Consider the following 13,124-nt stretch of genomic DNA (forward strand, 5'->3'; position numbering starts at 1 on the left):
CACTACCACATTCACCTGCTCCAGGATCATTGTAAAGGAAGAAAGAGACAGAGGAGTTGAGATCGTGTGCAAGGGAATTACGACAGAGATGAGCCCTGGAGCTGAAGCTGGGGGCATTGGGGGGATGAAGCACAGTGAAGGAGTGTCAGGAGCTTGAGGTTTCCACTCTGCCTTGATACACTGCAGTGCCCAGAAATGGCTTAAGAAATCATCAGAAAAACAATAATTGTCTCACTAGCCAATCAATAATGCCCTCAGTCCAGGTGCATTTCTTCCTCGTTTCCCTTCAGGCCTTCACTGATCTGCCTCACTTCACTAGAAGCTCCTGCTCCTATTTCCCCACTCCTTTCTCCTCTATGCTTCATCTCCCAAGGTCCAAGAGTCGCCCTACTTGAGCCGATCAGTCTGCATTCATACCTTCACCCATACATCTGCATTGCTGGGAGGCCCATTTCACTCTGGATCCTCCTGTTTTCACTGTGAAACACCAAAAAGACAAGGCTTTCTCTAGCTTAAGTGGATTGCTTCTGATGGCCTGGCTTCTCTTTCTGCTAGAAAATCATTCCCCGCAGTGGTTGAGATGGACAAGGGTAAGGAGCGTGATGGGAACAGACAGTCTCTTGACCCTGAGCTTGTTAAATGCAGAAGTATGTTGTTCTTTATATTCTACATTGACATGTAGTCTATGAACTTTGACTAGCACTCACTTCTGTTCCAATGCTTCCAATGCTGGCAAACAACTGCATTCGTGCGGGCTTTGCTTTCCTTGATGCTTGGCTTTTCAGGTGGGGAGGCTCAGCCTTTTTGGCTGACCCCCCGCATTAGCTCCCTAGCCTCATCCAGCTTATCACTTGCTTACCCTACTCTGAGGGGTAAGATTAGGGTCCCTGTGAGCCTGCTGGCTGGAAGATATTCTAGGAGTTCCTGTAAGGGCAAGATAAGACTTTCTGCTTTTTTTCAACTCTGCAATATTCTGCAGTATTCAACCCTGAAGATGCCCAGCACGTTACTGGTGTTTTGTGATATAAAAGGCTTTAAGCTCATGCCACTAGGGATGGCCCACAGCGATGTCCATATCACCATGCTGAGTCATGACCCAGCTCTCAGAGCCCTTCCTTTGAAAGCTTTCTTTTTTTTTTTTTTTAACCCCTGAATATATTAGCTGGCCCTCATCCATGTTAAAGTTATCTGCCATTCTGTGCCCACTCACAGATTCATAAATGCTTCCTGAAGTCTATCCCCGTCTGCTTGGTTCTTCACATCCAGGAAGAAGTTAATGCCATTCCCAAGCTGAATGATTCAGAAAAATGACATCACTTGGAAACAGGGAAGCATAACCTAGGCTTATTCTTCCTGTCACTTCAAAGCTACTTAAAATTTGAGATTAGCTGATGACTCAGACCTAGAGATGCCAGTTTTTATTCACATGGGAGTCATTGCAGGGGGTCGATTGTCCGAGTCTTCCCAGACCCTTCCCACTGTTGCCTTGTTCTGAGGCATGTTCAGTGGCGACCTCCAACCCCAACCCCGTGGGTGCCCTGCTGAGAGCCGAGGACCACCCTGCACCAATCTGTGGCCCGTGCAGGGTGATGGAAGGAGCTTGGATTTCAGTGTCAGTTGATGTAGTCTTTTGACTCTGATTTCCTGTCTCCTGCTGACTGTGTGGCTGCGGTAAAGATAACCAACCTCTTTATGCCTCTATTTCCTCAGCTGCAAAATGAGGACAGCTAAACTTATTCACAAGGCTACTGTAAGAAGTAAACAAAATCACACATTTAAAGCACTTAGCATCCTGCCTGGTCCATTTGTGCTCAATACATACTAATTTATTAAAAGGCTAAAATAAACTTAACCCTGTCCAAAGTAACCCTACATGTCTTTGTATTCACTTCTCTGAACCCCACTGCCTGCCTGTGAAATAGAGTTGGTGTGCAGGTGAAATGAGATGGCTTCTCTCTGCAACTCACAAGCACAGCCTTTCATCCCTTTCAGTGCATTTCCTCTGACCTGTTTTGCAGAAATGCTACCGAAAGATGTATCTGGCACCAATCAATTCAGTTCTAATCTCTGCAGACCAACTATGGGAGAAAAGTAAAAAAAAAAATTCTTTCCTAGTTACCCAGGAGCCAACACTTCCAACTCAGATCTATGGAAAGCAGAGATTAAAATATTTTTTAGGAAGGAGACCGTGTAATGCCCATCCTGTCCCAGCTGCAGGGCACAAGGACCTTTAATCAGCCTCTCCTAAGGGCAGCACCTGCAGGTAAAATAGTGGCGGAGTCTGGAAGCAAGAGACTGCCTTGGGTGCCCAGACCAGAGATTTCCTTCAAGTGTGTAAAGTGGGGTTGATTCTAAAAGGGAGTTAGAGGTGGGAGGGCAGAGCCTCCAAGAGCTGGTGGTGCAGAAGAAAGTACAGAGCAGGCAGACCAGGAAAATGCTTTCGCTACTCCTGCTGCCTTTCCTTCTTTCTCTTCTTCTCCTTTTCCTCTTCACAAAGTCCCTCCAAGTGGGTTAACAGTTACCACCAGAGTAGCAGATCCACCCATTCATTCACAGTAGAACATAACCTGTTGATATGAGGCAAACCTGGGCTCAGTTCCTGCTTCCATCACTTGCCTCTCTGCATCTCAGTTGATGCATCTGTAAAATGGAGATGATCATTCCTATCTCAGAGAACCATGGTGAATATCCCGTGACATTACGTACGTAAAGATTCCAGCATAGCGCCTGTACCAGGGAAGCTACAGAAGAAGTGCTAGTTTCCTTCCTTCCCTCCTGCCTGCACTCAGTCTTGTGACACATCTATCTACGAAACAGAACTAATTCTCAAATCCTTCCTTCTTTAACAAACAAGGCTTTGCCTGCCATAAAAGGTTAGCAAATAGTGATTGAGCTTGGGATTTTCTGGGAAGCACTGTGTTAGAGCATGCAGTGTGTGATTATTTGATTTGTAGATATATTGTAATGACTTTTCACCACACAAAATCCTCAGGTGCTGCTAAGGACAGGACTGATGCTTCTCGGCTGCTTTTCTCCAAGACTTCTTTCTCTCATGCAAATCAGAAACATTCATCCTTTTGGCTTTCTGGCCTCTTGGCTGTCAGAAAACTCCAGTCACCTACGCACCACCCCCCACCGCCGCCACCACCCCTACAACCCTGAAAATAACATTATTGTTAAGAACTCATAACTTCAGAGTGTAATTTCAACCCTCTCATTGATAAGGCAATAACCCAAGCAAACAACATTAGATCAAGTTACAAATCTGAACGTAAAGTAGAGATGGAGGCATTATCTGGAAGGGATGAATTGGAGTTCTCTATAACACGGCAGAAATTCTCATAGGCAGAATAGACTTTGGATAGAACTGTCAGATCAAGCCATTGAGTGGCCCAGCTTCTAGTTCATCTCCCAGAGATCCTCAGCATGGCCTTGGTCAGAACATTCATACCTCTTAGATCTGTCTGCCCTTGGTAGAAAGTGTGCGTCAGGGTCCTGAGGTCAACTCAGTCAAGGTCTTCCAGGGACCCTTGCAGTTAGGAGGGGTCATTTTTTTCCCTCCTCATCTTTCCAACGGATGTCATAAAAACCGCTTATAAACTTTCTTTTTGACTGATATTGAGTGACAGCTAAAAGATACATCCCAAGCACATGGATCAGAGTTTTCTTTGTTTTTATGTCCAGGTCATAGCTCCTTGGAGTCACCAACAAACATGCCTTCTCCTTCTCCTGATTATTTTACATGGAATCTCACCTGGATAATGAAAGACTCCTTCCCTTTCCTGTCTCATCGCAGCAGATATGGTAAGTATATGTTTAATAGTTACTTGTGATGCACCATCACCATCTCGTAATAAGGACTCTGAGTTTCAGTTTGGGATTCAGCTCCAGGGGATTTCCTCAGCTCCCTATATGCAAAAGAAGTCTTTCTGAGCCCTTTGTCTCCCAGTGATATACAGCCCCACTGGACCGATCCAGCCAGGCCATTCCAGGGAGCCAAGGGTTTTGTTGCTGCCGTATCCCTCCCGCTTAGCCTTTATGATGTAGTCTTCCAGCTATAGCTTTACCAGTCATTAGATGAGATGCTTATTTGCATCTTGACTGTGGCTTTCTGGTTCTAACTCACAGTGTTTCTAACAATCACAGTCTCTTAAGAGGGGATTATTATTATGAGCATCACAGGTCCTCCAGGTCCCCTTGCAGTTAGGAAGCTCCTTAACGTTTCCCAAACACGTTCTTTGATATTATTTCAGTTCATTTGATTCTGCAACATCCTCTGACATAAAGAGACCAGGTCCAATTACATTTTTACAGATGTGGAAACTAAGTTTAACAAGATCACACAGAGTGGCTTCTCCAGCTACCAAGCCAGAGATTCTTCCCCTTCTTTCATTTTTTTTCTCTCGAGCGCCACCTATGTAGCCTAATAGGTCCTGTCCTAGGAGCCCTCAGGAGGTCGCCTGTACAGGCAGAAGATTCCCCCTTCTCTCTGCTCATTCTAACAGCTCATAGTAGCTGGGTCTCTGCAGTGGAGAGATTTACAGGAGAGAAGAAGCATTTCTAAGTGAACATTTTATTTCTCTTGAACTCCTCTAGGGCAAACCCCATAAGGGCAGGCACTAAGCTTTGCTCCCCACATTATTCTATCACATGGAAGAGATGCATAAAGACTTACTAGATTGGTGCAAAAGTAATTACGGTTTTGCCACTACTTTCAATGGCAAAAACTGCAATTACTTTCGAACGAACCTCATATTTATGATGAATTAATGCAAAAGGCCTCCAGAGATGAAACTCATTCATCAGGCCTGATTGAATTAAGTATTTATAAACCTGGGCAGCACTGAGTTCTAGATTTCCTTCTGGGCATATTTACCTGTTCCTCTATGCAGTCTCTACCCTTGGGCCTAAGCTATTTAAAATGCACCTGACAGAGATGTTCCACTTACTGTAGAAAAGCTCCCAGTCCACAGGCTGCTGTCTGTCATCTATAATGCTCTTGGTTCATAGGAACTGTACTTTTCATTTTAAACTTAAAAAAAAAAAATCCATCAAAAACCCCAGGGCAGTTTAGAATTATCTTCTGGGCTGGAATGTTTCCTGTGACTCTTAAGCAGCCCTCGCAGGAGAGAAAGTTCAGTGGTCGGAAGGAGGTTCCAGATAAGAATTACTTCCTGATTTTATTTAAGCCAGACACTGAGTGTCATCTTACGATAAGGGCAAGTATCCATAAGTAATTGAAATCTGGATCTTTGCATTGTTAATGCTTTGTAACCAGATTTGCGATACAGCTGGTCTTCAGGTGACATTTTTTAGTGTGCTCCCAAAGTCATTCAGTATCTCTACAGGAGGGCAATTTTTATAAAATGCAGAATGTCCAAAAAAGGCAGATCTACCCCTGCATGCTGCAGAGCGCAACACATTTGTTCCCTGCGGAGCATCTTATAAGAGGTTACAGGTCAAAAGGAGAAAACCATGAGAGCTTATTAAGCTGGTTCCTACCCACAGCGTGGCCCCGATAAACTCATTTGGTGGTCCCTGAGCCTCATCCTCCTTATCTGTAAAATGAGGGTGAGATGGCATGCCACCTTAGGGCAAAGGAATCAATCCAGTGGTTTTTCAAGATCTCTTTCAAACTCTCCTCATGGCCTGGAATCCTCATGATTTTCCTTCTTGGCAGAGGAGAGGACCCAAACTATTGGCAGTTACTGCCCGAGTTCTGGGTGAGAGTGCCCAAGTCAGCATCATTGTTGCTATTGATTCATGGGAAAGGAGGAGCTGATTCTTCACTGATGGTTCCTTAACTGATCATGGTAGTCATTCCAGAGGTTTTATGTCTTTCTGCCATAATTAATTCATCTGAGACTTATGAAGACATTACCGCCATCATCATCTTCCCTGTGTGCCTGACCCTGTGTCAGATGTGGGAAGTGATGCAAATATAAAGACAGGTAAGGCTTGGCCCTGCCCTTTCGGTGCTTATAGGCCAGAGAAGTCATTCTGTAGGCAGCGAGGCCCATTGCCATAAAGAGTGTCCCCAGTGGGCTGACCTCAGAGCATAGATGTTAAGGATCTGTGGGTCTTGCCCCAAGACCCACTGCAGAACAAGCTAAAGGCAGAGCTCAAGCCACGAGTCTGGTCCCCTTAAGGATGTTTGTGGGGCCTCAGCCCACATGTCTATGAACCAAGAGGCCAGCCGGCTCGGGCGATAAATCCATACCTTTCAACTGCCATGAAAGACATTTTAAGAAATGTTAACAACTTCATTAATTTTAAGGCCTCAAACTTGGGCAGAGAAATTTGACTGGAAAATTGCCGCCTGAAGGGATCATTCTTCAGACAGTGAGAAGTCACCAAGTCTCAGCAAGTCCATCATGGGACTCCATGCCTGGCTGGCTGTCTTCACCTGCATTCTGTTGGGGGTATGTTGGGGTGGGGAAACAAGAGTGAGCATTGACAACCTGACCATAGGTGTCCTGATGACCAGCGGGCTAGGCCTCTCTCGGGTGAGCTGTCCAGTTCTGAATTGGAATGGCTTTCCTCTCTCTAGTGTTTTATGAGAAGAGATGAGGTGGAAAGAGGCTAATAAGATTTACTCACCCCCAGTCTGTAATTATCTGCTTGAGGAAAAAGTTTGACCTACCTTTTTGAAGGCTCCCCATATTTCTTCTAATTTGCGTTGGGGCCTAATATGCTGTGTAAAATATATTCTCTTCTGTGGCATTTGACATCAGATTCCAGTCCTTTCTTGCCTTTGTCTTGAATGGTGAGCGCCCACTAATTTCATCATCAGCAAGCAGAGGGCTGCACTTTCCTCCCCTAAGGCTTTGAGAGGGAGGGCGTCTAAAGAAAGACTTTATTTTCTTTTTATTATCAGCTTTAATGCCTTTAGACTTATTTATAGGCTTGGCTAAAGGATTAGGCTCTAACTACCTACCCAGATAAAAATCTGTTCATCAGGTAGCACCAGATGCTAAGAGATTGAGGCCACTGGGGGTTTTAAAAGGCAGTTTTGATCACCTTGAGTTTTAGAGCCACAGAGACAGATGGTATCCTTTCCAACTTTAAATCATATTTGCCCACTCTGGGTATGGAAAGAATCACATCTACTTTTTAAACAGAATGACTGAAGGTTCTGTCCCATATGAGCAGGAGAAAGGGATTTTTCATTTATATATATTATATATACATATATATATAATTATACATAGCAAAACTCTTTTTCACCCATTTTTCTCATTTAAGTTGTATTATAAAATTGCAATAGATGGAAATTATTCTATAATTTCTATGGAAATGCAAATTGAGGATCAAAGGAGTTTAATAATGTGCTTTCAATTTACGGAGTGGATGCGCCATTAGAAAAGAGTGAACCCAGATTGTCTGACTCTAAGTTGAGTGCTCTTTCTAGCATGTCACAAAGTTACTTCAAAGATGAGCTTTCCCTGCCTGGAGAGCACGCTCACTTCCTGGATGACCTGGTGTTTAGCCGAATGATCAATCTGATGTCTAAGACCTTGGGTAGCTGTGGGACCAAGACTTGATATCACCAAATGAAGACTATCCCAGGCAGGCCAGATAATTCAACCCTTCCATCCATGAGTGGGGCCCCCCTGGCACTGTAGGTAGCCTTGTCTTCTCTACCCTCCCTCCTGCCCTGTCCCAGACTGTGGTCCCTGTATGGATTGACTTGGGTCTCTCTCACAACATTTGTTAAAATTCTAACCCCCTAGTATCTGTGAATGTGACCTTATTGGGAAGTAGAGCTTTTGCAATCAAGTAAAAATGAGACCATACTGGATTAGGATGGGCCTTAATCCAATACGATTGGTGTCCTTATGAGAAGAGAAAACACAGGCATATATGGAGGGCACACCATGTGACTCTGGAGTCAGAGATTAGAGTGATGTGTCTACAAGCGGGGGAACACCAAGGTCGCGGGCAACACTGGAAGCTAAGAGGAAGGCATGGAGCAAATTCTTCGTTAGTACTTCGGAGGCAGCACGACTCTGCCTACACGTCAACTTTGAACTTCTAGCCTCTGAAACTGTGAGAAAGTAAATTTCTGTTATTTTAAGCCACCCAGTGGATGGTACTTGGTTATGACTGCCCTGAGAAACTGGTCCAGCCCCATAACGTCCAGAACATTGATTCCTGGAAAAGAAAATATTCCTCCCACCCTCCCAAGGTCTAAGTGCCACAAAACAATTGTTAGATTTGGATAAAAGTTCTCTTCAAACTTTGTCTGCTTTCCAGTCGAAGGGGACCTATGCACTTCAGGGGCTGGTTCTTTTAGAAAGAAAAATTAGACTTTTTAATTACTTTCCCTGCCATTGCGACCATCACCACCCGTCCTGTTAATGTGTCAATTTCTTTGATTGAAAAGACTGGGTAAATTAAATATCTCTCAAAAAAAATCAGCCTAACACAGAATCAAAAATGGAAAACACAAAGGCCCTGCAGCTCTGTATGGGATTTGTTTCACAGCTCTGGCAGGAAGTCAGTTTGATCACATTTCTGAAATTACGTATTTAATGTGGCTGGCCATGATCAGCCATTCTGGTCCTCGGGGGCACTGGTGTCAGTGAAAAGCAGCTCCCTTGTGGACTGTCATCAGGGTTGAAAGCTTCCTTACCAACTCTTCTGCCCCTGCCAGGCCAGGTCTCTCTGTTTGTGTTCTCTTCCTAGCCTTGCTCCACTGAGCTAGGGGGTCAAGTTCTTTCCTAGCTCATGCCTCTGCATGTTCATCTGCAAGCTTGGTAAGCAAAAGACCTCTGCATGCATTTGCCACAAAGTCTGAGTCCCAAAGGGGACAGCAATGCTGGCAGTCACACAAGACTAGGGATTGGGGACTAGCTGTCACCTCGAGCACCCCGACCTGCTGAAAGCCAACATACTCAATCCATGGAAATTCAATACAAAGAAGTTGGCTTCGGTGTTTCAAAAAGAGATGTGTTTAAAATGCTCCCCTTGGTCATATCCCTTTAAAACAAAGACACATAAAGCCATTCCAATAAATATGAACAATGTATCTCTACGTTGGTGGAAAGTTGAGTAAGGAAATGCAGAAAGAATAAAAGTTCGAATAAAAGACAGTAAGAGGAAGAATGACCACATGACACAAAGGTGACAAAAACAAGTCAGAAAAGATACGTTTAAAACACTTTTTACAGACAGAGCGGGAAAGTCACTGACAAAGGGAAACAGATGATGAGGGGACAGAGACAGAGACACACAGGGAAAGAGAGAGGAAGAGAATAAAGTAAGAGGGTCGCCCTTGGCTGTCTGACCATCTTTTCATGTATTCTTTTTCTTGCTCACATGGGTTCAGCTGTCACCCCGGGAAGGTGGCTCCTTAGTGCTTGCTTCAGTCTTGACTTCCCCCTTCAGAGTCCCTCTTGCCCCCCGCACCCCACCTGCACCATTTCCCCCTTAGCATGTCTCCACCAACACAGAATGGGAGAAGGGGTGTCAACATTCATGGAGTGATGACTGTATGCTTGGTTGTGCTCTAGGCATCTCAATGATACAGACAAATAGGACACATTTTATTCCCTCAAGGAACTCTGGAGGAAGAAGTAAGCATGCCTGCTCTTTGACAAATGCAGTAGCAGAGGCCCAGGAACACAGAGGAGGGAGGACTCAAGAAGGGAGGTGTTTTGGAAACTGGGGCTGCTGAACTAGACTTTGGACTCTAGGGAACATGGATACCCATGAGAAGAGCATTCTGGGCAAAAGGGATGCATGTGCAAAGGCTGTAGAGGGTCTGGGGTGAGGCTGGAGACACACTCTGGGTATGCTCAGGGTTTGAGCATTGTCCTATGCATGAGGCATAGGATGGAAAAGAAAGGGAAGGAGGGGAATCTGGAAGAGATTCTGGATATAAGTGATCACCACTTGGTTACCTATGCAGGGGAATCCACCTTGAGTAATTAAGGGGATGAAGATGTCATTGACTGAAACAGAGAAGAGAAATATTTGGCAAGGAAAGGTGTTGACCAAGGCATCTAGAGGGAGGAGGAAAGGTTACATGTGAAATGCCTTCAGGACAGCCAGGTGAAGATGTAGAGAGCTGTAAACCCAGGTCCTGATTGGATAATTTATACAGGGAAGAGGTTTAATTGACCCACAGTCCCACATGGCTGGGGAGGCCTCACAATGATGGCAGAAGGCCATTAGGTGCAAAAGCATGTCTTACGTGGTGACAGGCAAAGAGACTGTGTGCAGGGGAACTTCATTTTATAAAACCATCACATCTCATGAGACTATTCACTCTCACGAGAACAGCATGGGAAAGACCCACCCCTATGATCCAATTACCTCCCACCGGGTCCCTCCCATGGCATATGGGAATTATAAGAGCTTCAGTTAAAGATGAGATTTGGGTGGGTACAGAGCCAAATCATATCAACACCAAAGCCAAGGAAGTGAAGAATTTTTAGATGAAGGAATGTTGTATGTATCTGTGGTACCCCCAACACTCCAATCAGTTCTGTGGAGACAGAATCAATCTCTGGGTCTGAAGAACCACCAGTACCTAATAACAAGGTTTGCTTAGATTTAGCAGGTATGACCTGCCTCTTGGATTTAGTAGAGCTTCCTTTTAGATAACATATAACAAGTATTCGCGACCAGTAGCTGATGACCACACTATAGCCCCAAATGAGAACAGTCTAGGGGGTTGTGGGCCTTGCTCTGTCCCCATATTCTCAGGGAGGAAATTTTTATGATGTGTCTCCACGCTACTTAGTGCCTCTGATGTCACACTTTTCCTTGTGTCTTAGTTATTTGTGGTCCTGCATTATTACTCCTCCTAGACTTTAAGCCTTTAGACACCGGGGGATTCACATCTTGTTTCCTTTTGCACCCTAGCACTTCTCTCATGTTTTGTACTCATTGTGTACTCACTAGAGGTAATTGCAATATCTGCCCAGCATTTCAGGGCCATATGAGGAGCAGACTCAGGTCTCGCAATTCCCAACCTACAGCTTTCCCACCCCCGAAGTTCTCTGTTTTATTAAAGGGCAGGGACATTCCCACCAGCACTCATTTCTAGTCATATTAATCAGTTTCAGGAAATAAATGTGTCTAAGGGGAGAACAGTTCCTGGGCTGGACTTACGTTGGTTGAGGATTCAAAGTGATTTTAACTATTTTGAGCAGGCATATTTTTTTTCCTTTCTTAACCTGAAAAAGCATATTCAGCAGATGTTAGTGAGTGGAGGAGTTTCTCTTTTGACAGCTTTGGGACATCTGAAATACCATATACAGAGCACTTCTAACCAACCTAGAAAGACATGTGTCCAAAACATAGGCAGGAAAAGGACTGATCAAGGGTGAGAAAAATGAGAGGAAATCCTCTTAAAATGTTTCATTGAGAGCAACCTCAGGTGCAGAACTTTGCGTCAGAAGAGATCTTCAATTCACAGTACTTTAACCAGCCCATTTGGGTAGATGACTAGAATAATTTGGTCTATGAGAAGTTCATAGAAATTGTGAGCTGTCAGGGCCTTCTGTGGTCTGGTCAAATAGCCACCTCCATAAGATGAGGAAACAGAGGCCTAGAGAGGTTGGTGATCTCCCCAGGACTGGTGGCAAAGCGAGATTCAAATCCAGGCCATCTGCTTGGCAGAGCCCATGTTTAACCTCTCTGCTGTAGAGGCAAGGGTTCATTTTTTTTCTCAATAAGAGGGCTCACAAAATATTTTCTTACATTTCAGTCCTATCTGTTGCTTTACACACCTCGTTCCTTGAATACCTTGGGTTTCCATCAGCCCAGCAGAGTTTTGCTGCCCTATAGATTGCCTCAGTGTGGGGTCAGTGCATTCCTGGTGTGGATGAACACACAGCCACACTCAGTCTAGTTGCCTCATAGTCACTTGGAGAACACCTTAAAAACAAGATTCTGATGGAGGTGGTCACTGGACTGGAGAACTAGGTCTGGTAACCCCAGAGCTTTAACTGACCTCCTCATTGCCTATTTAAATCTCCCCTGGGCTGGGCCTGGTAATTCACACCTGTAATCCCAGTACTTTGGGAGGCTGAGGCGGGTGGATCACCTGAGGTCAGGAGTTCAAGACCAGCCTGGCCAACATGGGAAAACCCTGTCTCTACTACAAATACAAAAATTAGCCAGGCGTGGTGGCAGGCACCTGTAGTCCCAGCTTCTTGGGAGGTTGAGGCAGGAGAATTGCTTAAACCTGGGAGGTGGAGGTTGCAGTGATCTGAGACTGCACTATTGCACTCTAGCCTGGGCAACAAGAGTGAAATTTCAGCTCAAAAAATCAATCAATCTCCCCTATAACATCCCAACAAAAGGTTTCCAGCCTCTGCCTGAAAGCAACACATAGAACCACAGCAGGGAAAACTTGTCTTGGGGATCTGAGATGTGGATGAATTCCCAGGTCAGATTCTTGTGAGTTGTATTATGTTCATCCACTACTTACTGTTTTTGTTTCTCTGTGTCATCTTTAAAGTGGAAATGATCAGGATTACCAACTGTATTGTGAGGACATGAGGATGGATCTGAATGTTCCCAGGGCACAGTGATAGGTAGGTTTTGGTGGCGTGGCTCCATTTGCTATAAGACTCTTGCTTAAAACTCTTTTAAACCCCTAGTTTTGCCCTCTGGAGCTTGAAAGCATTTTGCCTTTAATCACACTAGTATGTGAGCTGGGATTTAATTCATGCAGTCTACCTTCAAAATTTATACAACTATACTGAATTAAGCAATATCAGGGGCCGGACACGGTGGTTCACACCTGTAATCCCAGCACTTTGGGAGGCCGAGGCGAGTGGATCACGAGGTCAAGAGATCAAGACCACCCTGGTCAACATGGTGAAACCCTGTCTCTACTAAAAATACAAAAAAAAAATTAGCTGGGCATGGTGGCATGTGCCTGTAATCCCAGCTACTCGGGAGGTTGAGGCAGGAGAATTGCCTGAATCCAGGAGGCGGAGGTTGCGGTGAGCCAAGATCACGCCATTGCACTCCAGCCTGGGTAACAAGAGTGAAACTCTGTCTCAAAAAAAAAAAAAAAGCAATGTCAGTTCTCCACCTGTCTAGAATAACCTTATCTCCTCCTCTGTTCTTAGTAAACTTCCTAGCCAGACCTTCACCAGCTG

The 13,124-nt window shown here is 44.8% G+C and overlaps 1 protein-coding gene across 2 annotated transcripts in view; it reads left to right on the forward strand.

Annotated features, from left to right (window-relative positions):
- The window catches only part of ALK (ALK receptor tyrosine kinase), a 771,141-nt gene that overhangs the window by 218,176 nt on the left and 539,841 nt on the right, over nucleotides 1-13,124 (forward strand). For both annotated transcript variants that reach the window (XM_035272907.3, XM_035272908.3), the window contains exon 2: nucleotides 3,685-3,804. In XM_035272907.3, coding sequence (XP_035128798.2) covers nucleotides 3,685-3,804 — 120 coding nt within the window. The remainder of the gene's footprint in view (nucleotides 1-3,684; nucleotides 3,805-13,124) is intronic.

Source organism: Callithrix jacchus, chromosome 14 (assembly GCF_049354715.1).
Source record: "Callithrix jacchus isolate 240 chromosome 14, calJac240_pri, whole genome shotgun sequence".
NCBI lineage: Eukaryota > Metazoa > Chordata > Mammalia > Primates > Cebidae > Callithrix > Callithrix jacchus.